General features: G+C 38.5%; 1 protein-coding gene and 1 long non-coding RNA gene across 5 annotated transcripts in view; one reads left to right on the forward strand and one right to left on the reverse strand.

Annotated features, from left to right (window-relative positions):
• Positions 1-13356, forward strand: part of LOC148365109 (uncharacterized) — a 44905-nt gene extending 31549 nt beyond the window's left edge. Inside the window, exons 4-5 of the long non-coding RNA XR_015850473.1 lie at positions 4754-4973; positions 11375-13356. This is a non-coding gene — a long non-coding RNA (uncharacterized LOC148365109). The remainder of the gene's footprint in view (positions 1-4753; positions 4974-11374) is intronic.
• Positions 1-19978, reverse strand: part of msi1b (musashi RNA binding protein 1b) — a 45606-nt gene extending 25628 nt beyond the window's left edge. For all 4 annotated transcript variants that reach the window (XM_088335527.1, XM_088335526.1, XM_088335525.1 and 1 more), the window contains exons 1-6: positions 19724-19978; positions 19460-19500; positions 18272-18353; positions 18055-18139; positions 3125-3166; positions 1422-1514 (exon numbers count right to left, since the gene is read on the reverse strand). In XM_088335527.1, coding sequence (XP_088191653.1) covers positions 1422-1514; positions 3125-3166; positions 18055-18139; positions 18272-18353; positions 19460-19500; positions 19724-19782 — 402 coding nt within the window. In that variant the 5' untranslated portion in view covers positions 19783-19978. The remainder of the gene's footprint in view (positions 1-1421; positions 1515-3124; positions 3167-18054; positions 18140-18271; positions 18354-19459; positions 19501-19723) is intronic.
• Positions 19979-20190: the final 212 nt, after the last annotated feature.

Below are 20190 nucleotides of genomic sequence, written 5' to 3' on the forward strand. Positions count from 1 at the left end.
TCTTTTACCTTTTGAAGTCGTAAGTGGTCATCGTGACTGAAAATGTGACTTGGATTAGGGTCACTTTGGGAGTCTGAGTTAGGGCTGCCAGAAACAATTATTATCATAAATGGTTTTGTTTCCACTTTTCCGGTATTCTGAAACAGAACATTATTTGTGGATACAAAAATTGACAGATGAATTTATCTTATTCTACGTACTTTGTCGGCCCAAAAATGTGTCAAAAAACTTGTAACAATCTTAACCATTATTTTCACGTAAACACAAATCCTTTTTGTGATTAAGGTCTATACAAATAAACACGGCGTTACTTGACCTCTTATGTTTGGATCTCTTTTCAATAAATCTTGAAGAGAAGTGTGTGTTATTTAGTCCCTCATAGTGGTACAAAAAACTCATAAAAAACAAAATTGAAATAATTTGTTTAAACATACATGAACTATCATATAAACATGCATTTTTAGGAGGGGTGCATTGTTTGACATGTTCTTAAAAAGTTGAAAGTGGAATATTTTCTCTATTAAGTACGTCTTAACAATGCCCTACTGATTTCAATTTTCCCTCACCGTGCCTATCTGCTTTCATCTTACTTTTAGCCACACTGTTCAGACCCAGAAAACACACTAAAAAGAAGGGAAAAGGGGGGGATTATCTTTTTCATTTTTTTGTTTGTGTTGCATGAAAATGGTGAATGTAAAAAAAAACCTTTTTCAAATACAGTCCAAACGGCAACACAAACCCAAAACAAAATTAAAAATCGGAGAGTTTCATCGAGTATGACTAAAAAATGCACATACTTGCACGGGCAACATAAGGAGCTTGACACGGGCTGCAGTAATGACACACGCCAAAAGAAAGCATCGGCGAGTTAGATTCCGAATTCTCGATATAACCTTTAAATAATCATACGTCGAAAAATTTGCATTTATTTTATATAAAATAAGCCTGACCCAAAGGGAGCTAACACAATTGTCCTCCATCCCTAAAACCTCAAAAAGGCTGGGCAAAAAAATGAGATTGTTGCGTTTTGGTCGCCTTTCAGTCTCCGTAGTTTGTATTCCTCTTTTGTTTTTAAGCACTCTTTTTCATGTCCTCTACACCATATAGCGGCATGTAGTGGTCAAATAAGACACAATGTCAGTCAAAAATTTTAAAAATGCCTGAGGTTTTGTTCTGACATCAATGAAATGTTTCAGTTTGAAACAACATAATTGGTCAACAGAAATCGGTAAATATTACTGTCGAGAAAATTAAACTTACATAATTTGGAGAAGATCAAGTCCAAAATCTGTCTATTAGCAATTCAATACTTGGCTATTAGTTTGATAATTCGATCAGTACTTTGTGATGTATTAATTTTTTGTTGCGCATGATTCAAAGTATGGACAAATGCTACTACAGCATTCAAAAAGGTTACTCACCTTCCCAAACTGGTCGAAGTATTGTTTGACATCTTCTATGGTGGTGTTCACCGAGAGGCCCCCCACGAAGATCTTCTTGGTGCGAGTCACTAACTGTTAAGAAATTCCAAACAAGATTTTACTTGGACTCATTCACACCGCAGAACATATTGCCAAGGCAGTTCCGTTTGAGAAAATCAATATTTTTCCCAAAATTTTGTATAGAGATTTTAAATAATGTAACGCTTTTTTTCATTTTAACCAACAAATAAATCCCGCCTCGCATACTCTGTTACATCATTTTTGTATGTGAGTAATTTAATTTGGATACCACTGTATGAAACAGGCACAAAGCCCTGCTTCGGTACAATCTGCACTTAACACCAGGAATTATTTTGGGCTTTTTGAACACGATCGGGCACATGGCAGGGAGACAAGCAGCGTGTTACCGAATAATCTATTCATTTTGTTGTTTTGATTAAAAACGAAAGACGAAACAATATGACTTGACTCGATAAGTCAATTCAAATCAAAGTTTTTTTTTAATGTAGCTGGGCTGACGGTTGCCTGGATGCCTTTGTGGTGGTACTCAGAGGGAAAAGAGATCAGCCCGATTTACAACTATGGCACCGGGCAGCATGTTCTCACGCCGGAGCTTCATTACAGATTCCTGACATTATGAAATCTCAGTCTGGATAAGTTGTGCTTCTCTTAGGGATCATAATTTCAAAATTACATAGACATCAAGTATGATTTAATTAAAAAAAAGGAAAATACAACTTTTGGATTTTATTAAATATCTACTGATTTTCTAAATTAGGTGTACATAGTTAAATTATTCTTCATATAATCAAATGTAAACTTGGCACACTACACTATGTCCTACATAGAACAAGGGGTCGCCAACGTCTTCAAAGCTAAGATTTACCTTTTGTCACTAACTGGCATGAAGGGCTCCCAGTTGGATACGCATTCTACAATGCCATATTATTTACTATGTCGTAACTATCTTATTACCAGGTTGTTATAATTAGAAGTTGAGTTAAAATTAGGGCAGCACGGCGGCGCAGTGGTTAGCGCGTGTGCGGCACAGTTTTGAGGTCATGAGATCGAACCTCCTGTTTGGAGTTTGCATGTTCTCCCCATGTTTGTGTGGGTTTCCTCCGGGCACTCTGGTTTCCTCCCACATTCTAAAAACATGCATGTCAGTAATTGGCCGGTCCAAATTGTCCCGAGGTGTGAATGAGCAAGCGAACTGTCTGTCCCCGTGTGCCCTGCGACTGGCTGGCCACCAGTTTAGGGTGTCCCCTGCCCACTGCCAGAAGATAGCTGGGATGGGCTCCAGCACCCCCGCGACCCTACTGAAGATGAGCGGAGCAGACAATGGATGGAGTTAAAATAAGCTCAGTTAGCCACTGAAAATCATGCCAGTTAGAAATTGAATTTCCTGGAAAATCACAATGACCCATCACTGGTGAACTATATTCAGAACCTCGCTGTAGGCCATTCAGGAGATCTTAGGGCTATCTTAGGGTATCTGGTGCCCGTGGGTAACGTATTGGACACCCTTTCCTACACTATGAGTAGTTCACTTTTTGGGTATCAATAACACTACAGTATTAGTTGTGAGACATAACGTTTCTTTCTTTTTTTATTTATTTGTCAAGCCATATCCCAGAATAGCACATGAGGGTTCGATTCAATTTATTTTGCATTGAACTCACCTTTGGCTGGGCCCTCCTGGGGAATGCGACTTTAGGATCAATCTACAGAAGATAATACAGAAAAAGAATGGCCTGTTAATGACGTGATGTGTAGCAAGGAGTCTTGCCGGGCTGTTGGGCGCACACACGTGCACCTTTATCGTTACAATATATCACCACCTCAACGATGTACTGCACGATATAAAGTACATCTTCATACCTATTTAATATTCATGTCACAGCTCCTAGTTTGGGTCAAACACACTAATGCTAGACAAAGCCCCTTTTGCATGAAAAGAACCATTGGTGTTTGATTTTATATTGATACAATTTGAACCTAAATGCCCTCACGCGGCAGTAACATTATTTATTGACGTGAACATAGCTTTTTCAAAAAAATACGTATGTATTGTTTGTTGGTTTTGACATTTATTTTGCAACATAGCATTTTATGTGTTGCTAATGTCGCTAATGCTAACACTAATAGTAAATTCGAAGCCTGTTCTTAGCTTCCCTTTTTTCCTTGGCTGGCTTTATTCTATTCTTGCCTGTCATATCATGTCTTTGAACGTCTTCGTTATTTATATTATAAGCAGAGTTCTATTGTTGTTTTTTGTTGTGTTTTTTTGTGTGTGTAGAAACCCAGAAAACAAAGAGAACCATCGAGCATGGATCATCTTTGGGAATGCTGTGTGGACTGCATTACAGTTCACTAATCTAAAAAGAGCATTTGTTTCAGAGGAAAGATTTAAACCCAAGCCCAGGCTAAGGCCTAAAATGTCATTCACGATGTTCGAGTTCGGCTCGGTTTTTCTCTTTTTAAAAAATACTTTATTATGCACTTCTTCTTTGTATCTCTACCTCTCTCTCAAAGTGCCGCGCTAAAATTCTTAAGAACGTACTGCTGCTGTGTTTTATGGCCCAATTTTAAACCCGTCAAAATGACTCAAGGCCTTAAAATGTTCCAGTCAATTCTTGAAATAAAAAAAATCAGTCTGTAATGGAAAATTAAAGTAACCTCAGTAGACAAAGAAGTATAAAAGATGTAAATGTTTATACAGTCTTGTTTAACTTGGATTTTGTTTAAAACGACAGGCTTTAATTTGTTATTATAAATAACTCCTTCTGAGTTCTCACAAATGAAATTTGAAATTTGCTTCGAGCTCGGATCTGCAGATCAAGTCAATCAGTACGGCTCTGGTTTTGTCAGGCTTTAATACTTGCTGGTCTGGGTCAGTTGGAGCTGGATTTTTTTTTTAGGCCTGATCTTTTCTCTGATTTGTTTGGTATACCAAGAATCATGATAATTTGATTACTCTTATATCTTAATTGTATATCAGTTTGTCTTCTTTCAGTTTTCTAGACAATAAAATGTTCTTGATTGGCGAGATACATCAATGAGAAAGACAAAGACGATGCGTGGGCCTTTTTTAACAGACTAATACAGAGTACAATGTGCTGCTTTAGATAAGAAATTTGCTATAATAAAGGGCATTTAAACATTGAATAATTGAAGCACACATTTTAAAGATGGAATACAGCAGTTGGGATGCGTAGTTGAGAAAATCATTATGACACAAAACAATCATTCAGAAACTTAAGAAGACGGGCAGAGACATTTAGAATTGATTGTTTTTTTTTCCCCCTTAGTGTGTTTGTGCAAGGTTGTTTTGCGGCGCTCAGGTGGACCGCCAGGGAATGTCCAGCGAAGCGCTGGCTCCCTTGTCACCGCCATGTGACTTGTGAGCTCCTGGAATCTCACAAGAGTACCACAATCACAAACTGGCCTCACCTCTAAGAGCTCGAGAGGATTCGGGGGAAGTGTGTCAAAAAAGAGCAAGCGAGAGATGCGGCCAAGTTGAAAAGACGGGTGAGAGGAAGAAGGAGCTGTCAATTACACCACAGCGACAGTAGAACCACCACATTTTGTTTGTTTGTGTTAGTTTGTTTTTGGCTCTTCCAGATCTTGGCGAAAACTGCAAATGGCCTCCGTCCTCGTTTATGGGGCCATGTTAGAATTTGTGACTGGATGCTTGTCTGATTTGTCTGGTTCTGAGTCCACTTATTTCTTCTCTTATTTTCAAATGTTAGAAAGAGCATCACACTATGCTATAAGACTGTCGATACAGAGAGTCCTTGATCTACGAATGAGCTCCAATGAAAGTCGGGATTTGGATCAAAATATTTTGAATTACAGACGAACATATAGCGTACAAAAGTTTCCGGGCCCTGAGACCAAAACATGCAAACTTGCCGCATTTATTTGTGTATAACGCACACCCTTGTATAACGTGCGCCTCTAATTTTTTAACTGAATATTGGTATAAAATTTTGTTTCACTTTTTCTCAGCTCAAACTTAGCATTGTTAAGTGACAAGGTTGATGAATATGTGTGCCTATAATTAAAATAATTTATTGAGTAAACTATGAACACAATACCAACATAAAATTTAACATGTATTTATTTCATGTGGTTTAAAGTCCGATTCGTCATCAGATATACCAGTTTCCCTCGTTGAGCTTTTTTGCGTTTACTTATATTTTTCAGGACCATTTTCTGTTTTCTCCATTCTCAAACATTTATCTCTGGCACCATAAAAATAGTGTGATAATGGGATAACATCCAATGCCTTTTCGTATGTCGTCTAATTCGCCGGTGGTCTAGTGGTTAGGATTCTTTACGCCGTGATCCGGTTTTGATCCCAGTTGCACCCGATGTTTTGCGAGTGTGGTCAGCTATGTTTTTCTATTTTAGGATTGAAAAAAGCGCATTATCCAAGAATAAATATGCTATGTAGAAATTTTAGATAAACAAAAGAAATACACTAAGCTAACGTTTTGCGTAGAAAAACATTTTGCTTGTTTTAAGCGTAGAAGAAGAAAACCCTAGTGTTAGGTATGAAAAATGAGGACACTTGATTTCCACCACCTTTTTCAGACAAAACCTTTTTCAGTGAAGACAAAAAAAACTTTTTTACTTCACTAGATGAAGAAAAAAGGACAAGATGAACACGATCGCAAAGAGTAGTTTTCACCCTGGTAAATACAAAATCATGCTTGTTTTCAGCATCGAGGTAATAGAAAATGGCGGTTTCTGGAGAAGAAGTGGACACTAGTGGGCAGCGTTTATGAGGCTGATGCTTGATTTTAACATATAAGAAGAAAAGACGATTTCTTTTAATTGAATCCCAATATAGCCAACAAACACTTGTCTTCATTTTTCATATGTATCTCTCATGTGCTCATCATGCTAGTTAAAGGAATATATACGTGTGAAAGGATTGTCTGAAAAAGACAGGAGTTTAAAAAAAGTCTGGAATCTTTTAATTTTAAAACGTGCATGCATCAAACAAGTTATGCAGAAAAGGCGCAGGTAACAAAATGGAAATAATGTAAGTCGAGGGCACCATGAATCAAGGACTCTGTGTATAGAAAGGTTGCATTTAAGTCAACACTTCTCTAATTGAGGTAGAAATACACTAGACTACACCACACCGTGCCGCCGTAACACTAACAGATGGTGAGACGGCGCAGCGCTACGATTAGTTCTCAACCACGAGAGGGTGAAGTTAAACTACAGTACAGTCGAGAGCTAGCTAGAGCCCCTACGGTAAATCACATGCGTTGACCAGAATGAGGAAGGCTGTGTTTTTCTACTCCCAACACGACTCCAGATCGCCACAGGTTTTTGTTTTTCTCCTAAAAGAGTGAGAAGACTAAAAGCTAAGACTGGAGGATCAGATGCAGAGTCTACTGTTTAGTTTCTCTAGTGGCTAGACTAGTTCTGATAGTCACCTCCGGTCACCGAGCCTCCTGACGGCCAAAACTCCTGCGTACATTCAAAAACAGACACACACAAACAAAATCAAACAGGGCAGCGCACAGCACATGAGCGGGAAGGAAATAGTGGACATTCAACAATGACTATACTCATGAAAGCGGTTTGTGTAGCGGGGGAAAGTGTGGGGAGATGAATGCAACACACAGTCACGCACACAAAATGAAATGAGAATACTTTCATCTCATATAATGCGAGCATGCAGCTTGCATGGAGTGAAGGGACGTAACCTCACAGTAAGGTAGGGGAGCTGAAGCCGGAATAAATTGTGAGTTTTAGCAAATCCCAGACGGACACTTTTGCAGGCTCAACAGAGGATAGCACAAGTCTGCAGTACACACTTCGATTGCGCAATTGAAATGCCGGATTGTGAGATAAATCAAACCACAAGACAAATCATTTTTCTAACTTTTTCAACCAAAGAAAAAGGTCAAAGCAAGATTGGGCAAAAAATGAACCCCCCACTGCTCTTATGATTTAATAATCGCTTGGATACATTGTGGATTCAAATTTTTAACACCTCAAAAGTAAACAACCAGCAATTTTGTTTTAATTGTCCTCATTACACATAAAGATGCAAATTATGCCTAAATTGCCTTTTTTCTGAACTACCGGAAAAGTAACTAAATTACAATAGATTAGACTTTTAATAAAGGGATTCAAATGAATATATAGACTAACACAATTTTGGTCAATTTAATTAAATACAATTAAGTAATCACCAACTTGATGAAACAGAAAAAAGTGTGTTGAGAGATAGCATACATCCGCCATTTAAGTTAAATTATTTGAGTAAATAGTAAGTTTCACACTGATTAACTTTAAAGGGACACCGTGTATTATTTGACCACTACATATTGTGTAGTGCAACCGTAAACGAGTGCTTACAGGCACAAAAAAAATATACACTACGGAGACTCAAAGTGACCGAAACGCATTTCACTTTTCTTTCTTCACCTACGATGATTTTTTTTAAATGCATGTTCATGAAATAGCTCATGTGTTTTTACCTATTATTTGAATCAGTATTGTTTTTTTTAATTATTTTTTTACCACAATGATGTGCTAAATAATACTCACTGTCCTTAAATAAAATTATGATGCTTTGTTTACTTTATAGGTTTCATAGTCTTGTTACATGAAAACTGTAGTCTTCCAACCTTCAACATTTTCGCATTTTACATTTCATGGTTTTGTCACTTTTGAGATGTCCATTTCTCAGTAACGTCACATCAGAGACATAATTGTATATTTAATGTCTAGCAAATTATTTTGTTGGCTTGTGTTGTCAATTGTGTCCATGAAATGCCATAAAAAGCACACAGAAACGTCAGATTTTTATTTTACGATTCCCGGAAGAATTTTAAATGGTGAAGGGTGTGGCATGATGTGATTGGTTAACTCCTATACTGCCTTTGAGCTCCATGGAATGAAAGAATGCCAATGATGTCTCAATGTCAGTGAATGAGTTAAGTCACACCCCGTAGTTATAAAAAAAAAGGTACACACTTGTGATACATTCTAAAAAATACTTGTAAAAACAACTGAAAATTGAGTAGAAAATAACCAATAATAAGATTAAAATACACCAATTCAATCAAAACTTCTGGTTTATACTGTACATAACGACCACATCTTTTGAGTCTTTGATATAGTTATAGGGTTTTTTTTTACAACATGGACCACTTTTTGGGGTTGTTTTACACAAATTCATGTAACCTTGTTGGTGACACTTCATTTGTTTTTACTTTTTGCTCAGTTGTTTCGTACAGTAGAACTATTTATAGTCATTATAACACAGATTTGTTTAGTTATTGTTTTTTTTGTTTTCTTTAAATAATACAACCCAGCTTGGGGTAGGTATTTTAAACAAACTGATTTAGTTTTTTTTGAAACCCCAAAAATTGGACCAAAAATCTGGCCTGTTTTCTTTTCTTTTTTTATTAAACAAACAAAGCGGTTGTCTTTTAATTAACCCTATCATGAATCGGTCCAGGTTGGACGCAAATTGGGTTATTTTTTTATCAAACTGTCAGTGCAGTGCAGACAATAGTAGTTGTTTTTTGTAATTTAGACTTCTTTTACTCACCATTTGAATTGGTTTTACGTCAAGGTATTGTTTGAAACAGTTATAAATCAGATATCTCGTTGTTATTTCGCTAAACTGTTTCTCAACTGTTGGGTCGAGACCCAAAAGTGGATCACGGACCTGGTTTCAGTGGGTAGCGGACTTTTGCTTTGGATAAATAATTATAGCAAAAGAAAAATTTGTAACTGAGGGTCATTTCCACTCCGTGACAGTAGATTGGGATAATTCACTGCAAATGTGAGTTGACACCAGCTATTTCGCGCCGCAGAACAAGACCAATAAAGTTTGCATGGCCAAACGCCAATACAGAAGAGCATATATGAAATACCGGTTTTATTTTTTTGAAGACAAACCCACTGAAGTGAAGCGTTTTAGATTTCATTAAAAACGCAATTGAGCATTGAAGGGCATATTATTACTTGAAATCATTTAGGTTTTGCTGGTATTTTTTTCTTTTTTTGATGTGAATATATTCTACTTCCTCTAGTTTAAACTGCACAATCCTTTTTTTTTAATAAGGTCGAGAAGTAGAATTATTTTCTTGATTTTGGTCGCAGCTTCTTATTAGGATAGGATGGTGGGTCCTGAGGTAAGACCAGTTGAGAACCACTGTTCTATAACCAAAGAAATAAAAGCGGAGCATGGATTTTTTTTCCCCAGTGCCTGTCTACTGTATGCAACAGGTAGCCTGACATGTGAACACACTCCATGCAGCAAGCTGATTGGGCAGCTCTCAAAATCTCTCAAGGACCAGAACAAGCCTGTTGACTCCAATCCTATTACTTAGGAGAGCCGCACTAATCGCAGACAGGGGTTGCTCCCCCCCGTCGCGTTTTTGCCGCCGCGCTGAAATAATTAACGAGATCTCAAACCGACTGGAAACTTAGATCAACAAATGCGCAGTTAGCGTCGGACGAAGCTAATTCAGAAATGGCGGGAAGCCGAGGCCGTCTAAAGGGTAGCGGTTTCAAAATCTCGGAGTTACAGAGCCTGGGCGCAATAAATTGCGTATTTGCTGGGTAGCCTCGCTGCTGTGCAAAGGTTCGCTCATTCCAGCAGCGCCCGAGCGATTCAGCCGGTCACAGCGTGGCACATTCTTTGTGTTGCCGCTGGAGAAGCTTTTCTCTCCCTTTGCTAACAGGATAACCCGTCAGTCTGACTAAGTGGGTGCTAGTAGGATAGGCTGCCTCCAAAATAACTTACCATCCAACCCCTTTGCCTGGTTAAGAGTTTTCTCTAAGTTAGAGGATGAATAAAACGAAACAACAATGAGCTTTGAAAAATGTGTTTATCGTGAGCAGTGTTGGAAGTAACGCATTACCAAGGAAGGCATACCTGGCCTGCAAGTATTTTTCATGGTAACGCTTACTATAATGCGTTATTAACAGAATGTCTGTCATTACAATATGGTGTTTTACTCCGCTACTTTTTAAGAGCAGTTCACAAGTTTTAATGTCGTCTGATCTTCTACAGTTCCTTCTTTGCTCCGGATGTTGAAGGATTGGCACACAAAATACAATTGAATACAGTTATAGAGACACAGAGTGCATGTAAATTCTCCCTACTGTTATTCTGCTATTCTCTCTACCTATGCACACTTTAGAGCAGTATTTACCACTAAAAATACAATACTAGAATCAGGGGGTCAATTTATATGCGCCTATTTGGTTGTGTCACCAGTAGCGAATTGTAGCCGAAGCGTAGGCAGGGGTCATGGCTTATACAGGGACAACAAAATCATATAGGCAAAAGTGAGCGCAGAATTTATGGCAAAATAATGCTGAATTATTGTATTTGATTTGGAAACCAATTTTTAAAATACAGTACACCATTTCTGGAGAAGAAAAACGTCTTGGACATAACCCAGAAATGGAGAAGGAAATCTTGTAGTTTGAAGACAAAAAAACAAATCGATATGGAGTGTCTCAGATGTGTTAGTTTGCAAGCTTTTTAAGATTAAAAAAGCCAAAAAGTACGAACGGTACCCCGCTTCCACAGGTCGGTGTACACGTTTTCATCCATCCTTTTATTATATGACTTTCTTAAGTAGTTTTAGGGGGTCTGCTTCAATCGGAGTACACATGGTATTTTGTAACTAGTTACTTTCAGAGTAACGTGCTAATTTAAGTTGTCAGTAATCTGGCGGATAACGTACTTACTATTTGATTAAAGTAACGAGTAACTATTTTTTTTTTTTAGTAACACACCCAACAATGATGGTGAGACAGCAGGACTTTATGACCTTCACTTTCCTTGACTGTGCCTGTTTATAGTGTCTTACGACAGCCAAGAAATAATTGTAAATGATGTGCATTGTTATCGGCCTCTTTTTCTTTTGTGACAGAGCCATTCTTCAACTGTGGGGAAGCAGGGGAGAGGTGGGGGGTCACTATGGAAACCGACCCCATGGCGATTTAGTGGCGTCCAACCATGGTGGCACAAAGTGTCACTGGCCTCGTCCCCGAAAGTGACACTTCAGAGCCGAAGGGAGAAGCAACGAAAAACAATAAAAACGTATTTGTTTCTGTAAAAGTTACGGTGGAGATGCAAGAATCAATTGATCCGTTGACCACTAATCGATTGATATATTAATTGAAAAACGGTTTCAATAAGTACCGTATTTTCTGGACTATAGGGTGCACCTAAAAACACCAAAATGGACAGACATTTTTAAAGTGCCTTGTAACCTGGTACGCAATAGACAGGGGATAAGCTCGGAAATGCATGCTATGGTGATTGACATGCGTTACTTCATGAGGTTTTACGGTATATGTATATTTGAGGAATGGTTGATCAATTGATGATCAATTGGAGTGAGATCGAAACTCAGGTCATGGCAGAGGTCTTATTAACACTTTACCACTAGACCGCAAGTGGTACAAATGTCAATTAGTATGTAATTTGTGGTCTAGTGGTAAAGTGTTGGCGCCCTACTAGCGCGATCCGTGTTTATTTCCCGTTGCAAACAATATTTTGCAATACTTTTCGGCTGATTAATTAGTTCACTGTTATATGCTTACATGGTATCTCTTACTGCAAACTCAATTTCATGCACAGTATAGTGCGGTGCGCCTTAAGTATAAAAAATATGTAACAAAATACTATATGGGGGGTAGGCCATATAATCCAGTGCGCCTTATAGTGTGAAAAATACCGTAATTCATTTAAAATAAAAACACTCCAAATAGTGGGGAAGTTTACCTTCTAAACATTTAATATTTGACCATTTTTCTGTCCGTTATTAGGTAAAAAAAATAATCTATTAATTGAAAACTAATAATTCATCAAAACAATTGCATATAATTCTTTTTTAGAATGTATCTATCTTCAAGATGCCTTTTGGATTACAAATTCTCAAAATTCTTTAAGAGACAGTACGTATTATTTGACCACTATATGTCCGTGTATTGTGCAGTGCTACCAAAAACAAGTGCTAAAGATCACATTGAAGAATAGAAACTACGGAGAATCAAACCTATACCATTTTTCTTATTATTTTTTGCACAGGCTATCACAAGGTTTTGGTTTTACGTGAGGCTCGTGTTGTGTAAAGGAAATGCAAATTCCCCGACCTGCAAACAAAAGAGGATTTGCAACGAGTGTTCTAAAGTTTGCGTCTGAGCTGCCGTCGAAATTAAGCGCTTCATTTTTTTTTCTTTTAGCAGCAATGTTAATCACAAAAGGGCAGTTGAAAACCACTCTATATGTTTCTCAAAGACAGAACAGTTACCATATGCAGTTTCATTTAAATGTGACTACGCATTTCTGAATGTTTCGACTGTAGTTCTGGTATATAGCCCACCGTAACAAATGTCTGGCCAATTTGGTATTTTCTTTTTTTTAAATGGATGTTTGTATGATAGTGAATTTGTGTGAAGTATATAGATTAATTTTGGGGGGTTTGGAATGAAAGGAGTTTTGTTTTTACCACTACCATAAATACAAACAGTCCATTCACATTTTATTTTCTAGATGCGCTTTTCGTCCGCATTGAAAGTAAGAACTACTTTGAATTGAAAATAAAAATCTCTTGTGCATTAAATAAGGTATTTTTTTTTTCTTTAAAAATCTGTACAGACGCTCCCGTACTTACGACCATTCGACTTACGTAAATCAGTAGATACGACATTTTTTTTCGGTATGTCGAAAAATATCCAGACATTGCTGTAAATTAGATTTTGTATTGTGTGCACTTTTTTCCGAATACAGGACAGTACACTAGTGATTCTTTCCGCCTCTACCAGCGTGTGGCGCTGTAAGAGTTCACCCAGCATCCACCCGGAAGAAAAAAAAATCCGCTTTCTCTTCCTAGTTCATGTGTAAACATTCTTTACTGTCTATATCTATGCTATCTCCAGCATGCTAATAACTTTGACACTTTTGTTGTTTGATATCTCGTGCATCCATTCAATATGGTTGGTTTAAAGTGTAAAGAAGAGGGGAGTTGTTTCTTTTGAAATGAAAGGGGAATAAGAAAGCTTGATGTAGTTGGGAAACTGGCCGGAACGCTTTTTTTCGGCCAGTTTTTACCATGGAGGAGGACTTCTTGAAGCGCATCTTCCAAAAGTAAGTTAAACTCAACTTTATTTATCTCTATAGAGCATGTTATTTTATGACATGTATATTTTTTTGTAAAAAAAATACAGGTTACTTATGCTAGCCTTAAACTTTAAACACACAAAAGATAGTACTGAAGCAACTTACGAACAAATTCATCTTACAAACTATCATCCGGAACCTATTTCGTTCGTAAGTAGGGCAGTGTCTGTACAGTCCAGAGAGATGTGATTTATTGTTTTACAGATTGTTCACCAATTTTAAGTTAAAGGTTAAAAAATGTACAATTTTGGAGGTAAAATGTTTTGGCCCTAGAACTGAGATTTTAATGGTACTTTAAAAAAAAAAATTGCATTTTTTATGACATGTAATGGTGCCAACAAGTACTGTAACTGCATTATGATGAAATTTTATTTCTGTTTTGGGGACTGTAAGACACACCGAAATATCAAAATGCCAGAAATTTTCAGGCGCGCCTTATAATCCAGTGCCTCTTTTGGATCAGTACTGTAAATAAAATTGGAAATGCATAATTACAAGAAAATGCTACTTATGACAATACAGTGGGACCTCGCTACTTTGCGATTCGACGTTCGCGGTTTCAGAGCTTCGCGGGCCTAAAAAAAAATTAAATAAAATAAAAAAATAAAATAAACATTTATTTTTTGTTTTTGTTTTATGTGCGCCGCTACTTCGCGGATTTTCACTTATCGCAGGTGGTTTTGGTCCCCATTAACCGCGATAACCGAGGTCCCACTGTAACCAATAAAAAATTAATCTTTTTTTATTGGTGAAACAAGAATTCATAATGATGGTTCATGTTATATGAAATACCTCTCCATTTTTTACAGATCATTTTTTATGCCCTCTTAGAACGGTAGTTTTGATTTCATGTGCCTTTTAGTCTGGTGCGTCTTTTCGTGGAACAATATTTCACAAAATACTATTTTTGAAGGTGTGCTTTAGGATTTGGAGCGCCATGTAGTCCAGACGGTAAAAGGTATTTGTTTTAACATCCAATCTGAAGAATCGACAAAAAAGTGTACGGATTATGAGAATAATAGAAGAATCAAGATGACCTTAGCACCAAAATTGTTCAGGTACGCCACCTTCCATCAGAGGGCGCTAACCGGGTTTGGAACTGGGAACAGGCGTGGCCAGTCAACATGCACCTATCCTTTAGTATGACCCTTTATAAGGACATTTGGAGGAACACACTTGATCGTGTCATTTTCATTTCTGCTGTCATTGCTACCTGTGATTTTGTTTTTGTCTCTGGTTTTGTCTTAGGACTTTTCGTTAGTAGTTTAGTGCCCAGTTGTTTGGTTGTTACTCTGTTCCTTGCTTATTTATTTCGGTTTGGTCTTTATTTCTGTTTTAAATTAGTGATGTGCTTCTCGTGTCAAATCCCTTAAGAGTGTGCCGAGTAGTTTAGATGAGTGGTTCATGAATGGCGAGTCGATGCGTGTGTTGAGGACGTATGCGGAGACGTTTGAAGCCCCGCGTGTACCATAGGTCTGATTCCGGAAATGATTTGCTAGGTTTGAGTGCAGTTTGTCATAAAAGCAGCAAAGAAACACTATGGATTCCCTTAACTTTGTCTATGTCAAAAAACTTTAGAAAACACCTCTGACATTGAATGCGTGGGCAGTGGGTCAGGAGGTAGAGCGCTCATTTTTGGACTGAGGGGTCGCAGGTTCATTTCCCTAGTCCTCCAAGTTATATAGCACATTGTAAAGCGCTTTGAGAGGTCTTCAGTGACTTGAAAAGCTCTGAACAAATTCAGACCATTTATAATAAGCACTTTATTTTCCCTTCTTATTTTACATTTTCAACTGTTGCACAAGCACAGACGAAACAAAGTAGCACAGAAGAATTCAAGGTAAAACACTAAAACACTCTTCAAAGTATATATGTATATATATGTATATATATGTATATATATGTATATATATATATATATATATATATACATATATATACATATATATACATATATATATATATATATATATATACATATACGATGATTTACACCACAACCTTTAATTGCATGCACCAAGCATGTTATATATTTTGATGGCATAGAGAAAATAAATCATCTATAAGCCCCTACGTGTGTCTGAAGCATTTCCTTGCAGGGCTTCACTGCTTTATGGGGCTTCAATTTTCCATCACTTGTTAGAATCATGTCAAGTTTGGTGCTATTTGGACATTTCATTGTTTTGTGAACCCTTGTTTGTTTGTTACTTTGTACCTCCTTTTGCTACTAAATACAGTCTCTCTTTTTGAGCATCCCTGTTTCAGGCCCTGTTTCTCCCTTACAGGGCTCCACCCCACGAAACCTAACAAAAATCATTTTAAAACTGACTTGACAATAAAGTTATTGTCGTCATTTTAATACTGCAACTTTATGATATTGCCGTTATCTTTACATCCCGATTTCTCATGCGGGTGTGTTTTCGGGAAGTTTCTGGAAGATTTTTCTCTCTTCAATATCCCACTCACTGCTTTGTTGACTTTTTCCATCGTTCAATGCAAGAAAAGGGTGGGGGGAGTATAGAAGTACCCTTTCCTTATTTCAATAAAGTGACAAACCCGCTGCCATCAACACTTACTGATGAGAGAGGGAGAGAGGTGGGAGGATTGGTCCCTATGGCGACAAACGGAGTCACATTGTTCCCGAAACTGGCCCACATTCATCAATGACACACACATACACAAAAACACACAAACTCTCACCCAGGCGCGATTAAAAAATCCCAAGTAAGGATTGTGCAGGTGGAATAACCTGCCACAACTTTATCACTACAAGAAGTTTATTCAGTACGTCCGTCACACCTTGATGGTCTCGGCTCGCATTTGGCCGTTCCGCTGCAAAACTTTTATTCCGGAGGGTCACTTCTCTATCCCTCCGGACGGAAAAGAAAAGGCAGGACGCGAAAAAAGTTTGCTTCTCTCACAAAAACGGCAAAAGGGGGAAGTCGGCCTACAAGACTGCCCTTTTTTCTATGGAAAATTGACACTGGGTGACAGGGCTTGACATTATGACCAATTTACTTGCAGATGTGACCAAATTTGTATTAAGTGTGTGGGTTAAAAAAATTGCAGGCTGCGCACACAATTCTTTGTGTATTTGTTTCAATTATTTCTTTTTAGAAATCGGTGACTAAATCCCATGCTGTGTGACCAGGCAAAACCTTAAGTTGCACCAGTGCTACCAATGGAAAAGATTAGTTAAGGGTCTAACATAGAGGTGTCAAACATGCGACCAGCAGTCTGAATCAGGCCCTCCATAGGTTTTGACCCGGCTCAAGAGAGTCGAAAAATGAGCTGCAGTTTTTAATATGTCCACTTGATGATGTCAAAGCCATGTCCTATTTTTTCTTTCTCTCTCTATTTATTTTCCTCTTTTTCTTGTTTCTCTTTCTCTCTTTCTCTCTTTCACTCACTTTCTCTCTCCCTTGTTTATCTATTTTTTCTCCCTCACTCCCCCTTTCTTTCTCTGCTTCCCTCTTCTCCCTCGTTTCTCTTTCTTTGCTTCTCCCTCTTCCTCTTCTTTCTATCTCTTTTCTCTTTATCCCTTTCTGTTGTCTTTTTTTTCTCTCTGTGTCTGTCTTTTTTCCTCCTCTCACACCTTTTCTTCACACCGTCTCTTTATTTTCACTCCCTGTGTCCTTTCTCTCTTTCTCTATCTTCTTATCTCTTTTCTTCTCTCTCTCTCTCTTTATTTCTCTTTATCTCGCTTTCTCGCTCTCTCTGGAATTTTCTCATTTTTCTCTCTGCCTCTCTCCTTATTACTCTCTATTTTTTATTTCTTTGAATCGTTATTTCTCTCTTGCTTTGTTTCTCTTTCTCCCTCTTTCTTTCTCTCTCTCTCTTTTACTCTGTCTTTTGTTCATTATTTATTTCTTTCCTTGCTCTTTCTCTCCAGCTTTGTCGGTTTCTTTTTCTCTTTCTGGATACGTATATCTCTCTGTCTTTGTCTTTCTTTCTCTTTCTCCCTGTCTTTCTACCTCTCTCTTATACTTTCTCCCGCTCTCTCATTATTTCTCCCTCCTTCTCCCTCTGCTTTGTTCTCCCTTTCTCTCCCTCTCTCATATTCTTTCTATCCCTTTGTTTCTTTGTTTCTTTCTTTCTTTCTTTCTTTCTTTGTCTTTAATCTTCTATTCTAGCCAGCGAGAGGGTTTTTTTTTGTTTTTTTGGCCCTCGAGCTGAGATGAGTCTGACACCCCTGGTCTAGCACAGAACAAATAGAATGTCCTAAAAGTCTCCGCAATCACGCAGAGCTTCCCAAGCTGAAGAACAGCGGCAGTCGTTCACATTAGAAGTTAAGATTGCACCCGACAGCAAACGTTAGTAAACCTCATTCGACAGCGGAAACCGGATTGGAACCGCATTTGAAAATCCACTCATCAAACAGCGGGCTATGAGATTAGCCAAGAGAAGCGAGGACAGAGAACTCACTGTTTTGGAGTCCAATTCATGCCTGGTTTGGGCCAAAACTTTATCCACGCCGGCTTGATCCACAAAGGTGACAAATCCGAAGCCCCTGTGAACACGTGAGGGCAGCAGGGTGGGCGTATTAATGACAGTCGAAACTATGTCGACGCGTAATGATACGTTATGAGCGGGGAGGAATCACGGAGGACAGATAAACTTTCAGAGCGGACGCCAAGCTCACCTCGAGCGCTTCGTAACCGGATCTCGCATCACCATACACTCCTTCACCTCGCCGTACTTGCAGAAGTACTCCTTCAGACCCTCTGGGACACAAAGCAACAAGGGGACACATTAGCAGAGAATAGCGCTGTAGAGTAGAAGGAAATAGGAGAAGGGTTTGTATTTTCCAACCGACAAAAGTAACCGGGCATTAAGAACGATTATGTCGCCATTTTGTAAATCACGATACAAATAAACACATATTCACGACATAGAGAATCATTTTTCCCCCTTAAAAGGGTTCTGAATGAGTGCATTCATTGACGTCGAAGCAGAGAAAACGTATAAACAAATTCGGGATTAGCGAGTGGAAATTCTTAAAGGGACAGTGTGTAATATTTGCACACTAGTTGTAGATGTATTTTGTAGTGCAACTGAAAATGAGTGCGCTTTAAGCACAAGGAAGAATACAAACGAGGGGGACTCAAAGTGACCGTAAAGCAGCATTTTTCTTTGTTTTTTTATTTATTTTTGCCCAGGATTTTGCAAAAAAAAAAAAAAAAAAAGGAAAAACGTGGAAAAAAAGAATAGATAAAAAATGAATAAAAGAGAAGAAAAGGAAAGTACAAGAAAAGAAGACATAAGAAAGATTTTAAAAAATGATGGAGAAAAAAATGGAAAAAAGAAAGAAAAGAAAAAAAAAGGAAAAATCAAAAAATGACAAAAAGACTAGAAGAAAACAAAAAACACAAGGGAAAACAAGAAAAAAACAAAATAGGGGGAAATAAGAGAAAGAAAAAAGAAAACTTTTTGTTTCTTTTTTTTTTCTCGGTTTTTGGAGGTACCCATAGCAACAAGATTGCTGACAATCATGTCAGCTCCCTCTACGAGAGGTTCATGTTATGTAAAATAATGACAAATTTCACAACCTACGAGCATTTTAAAAAATGCAAACATATATGATAGTTCATGTATTTTTTTGCCTTTTGTCAAACATATGACCTGTGGGCTGGATACGGCCCATTCTTTCACTAATCCGGCCCGCCTCAGAACAGAAAGTCTGGACCCAGAAGTCAAACTTAGTTTGACATCTCAGATTTCAACCAATGTTGTTTTTTTTCTTTACTGAACGATTTTTTTACCACAATCAGGCAATTAATAATACACACTGTCCCTTTAAACAAATTTAAAGACATTTCCGAAGATGTACCTTGTGTCGTTTGCCAGCTGAGTCCACCTATGAACATTTTGCTGCGGGAAGAAAAAGAATGTTTGTATTATGAGTAAGTTGAAACATTTGCGTGCTCTCGCGCAGCACCAACAAACTTGTTGGTAAAAGAGGAGTGTATGTGACATGAAGGCTCCCAGTGTGAAGGTGTGCGCTCGCTCCTCAGCCTCCGCGCAGAAAGCGAGGCTTGTTTGCAAAACGTGTACGAGCGGGAAAAAGGGGGGTAAAGTTTTCTTTTGGACTTACCAGGGGTCGTGAGGGGAGTCCGTAGTGGACAGGCTGCTCTGGCTGCCTTCCGTTTCCATTCCGTGCCCTGGTAGTGCTGGTGCTAGTGGTGCCGAGACGTGCGGGGGGAAAAGCGGCCGGCGAGTGAGAGGTTGAGGGCGGGTTTGGCCCCTGGTGCGAGAGGGGAGCGGGCCAGATGCGAAATGGGACAGACTCCACCTCCTCCTGTTCGTCCTCCACTCCGTCCACGCTGCTGTCGCTCCCTCATCCCTCCGCCAAGGGATTCGGGGCCACCGCGGCGTGAAGCTACAGTGAGGGGGGGAAACAACTTCCGGGAGGTGCTTGCAAGATAAGAGCGAGTTGTGCCGTTTTTTTCGTGTTGAACTGCATCCTGCTTGAAAATGTCATACCTGTCAACCTCCACGGCTCCATGCCCTTACAAAATGTTGTATCATACCTGTCAACCTTTGTTTTGCCGTAAAAAGTAC

This window comes from Urocampus carinirostris, chromosome 5, assembly GCF_059441175.1.
Source record: "Urocampus carinirostris isolate Australia breed hairy pipefish chromosome 5, RoL_Ucar_1.0, whole genome shotgun sequence".
Lineage (NCBI taxonomy): Eukaryota > Metazoa > Chordata > Actinopteri > Syngnathiformes > Syngnathidae > Urocampus > Urocampus carinirostris.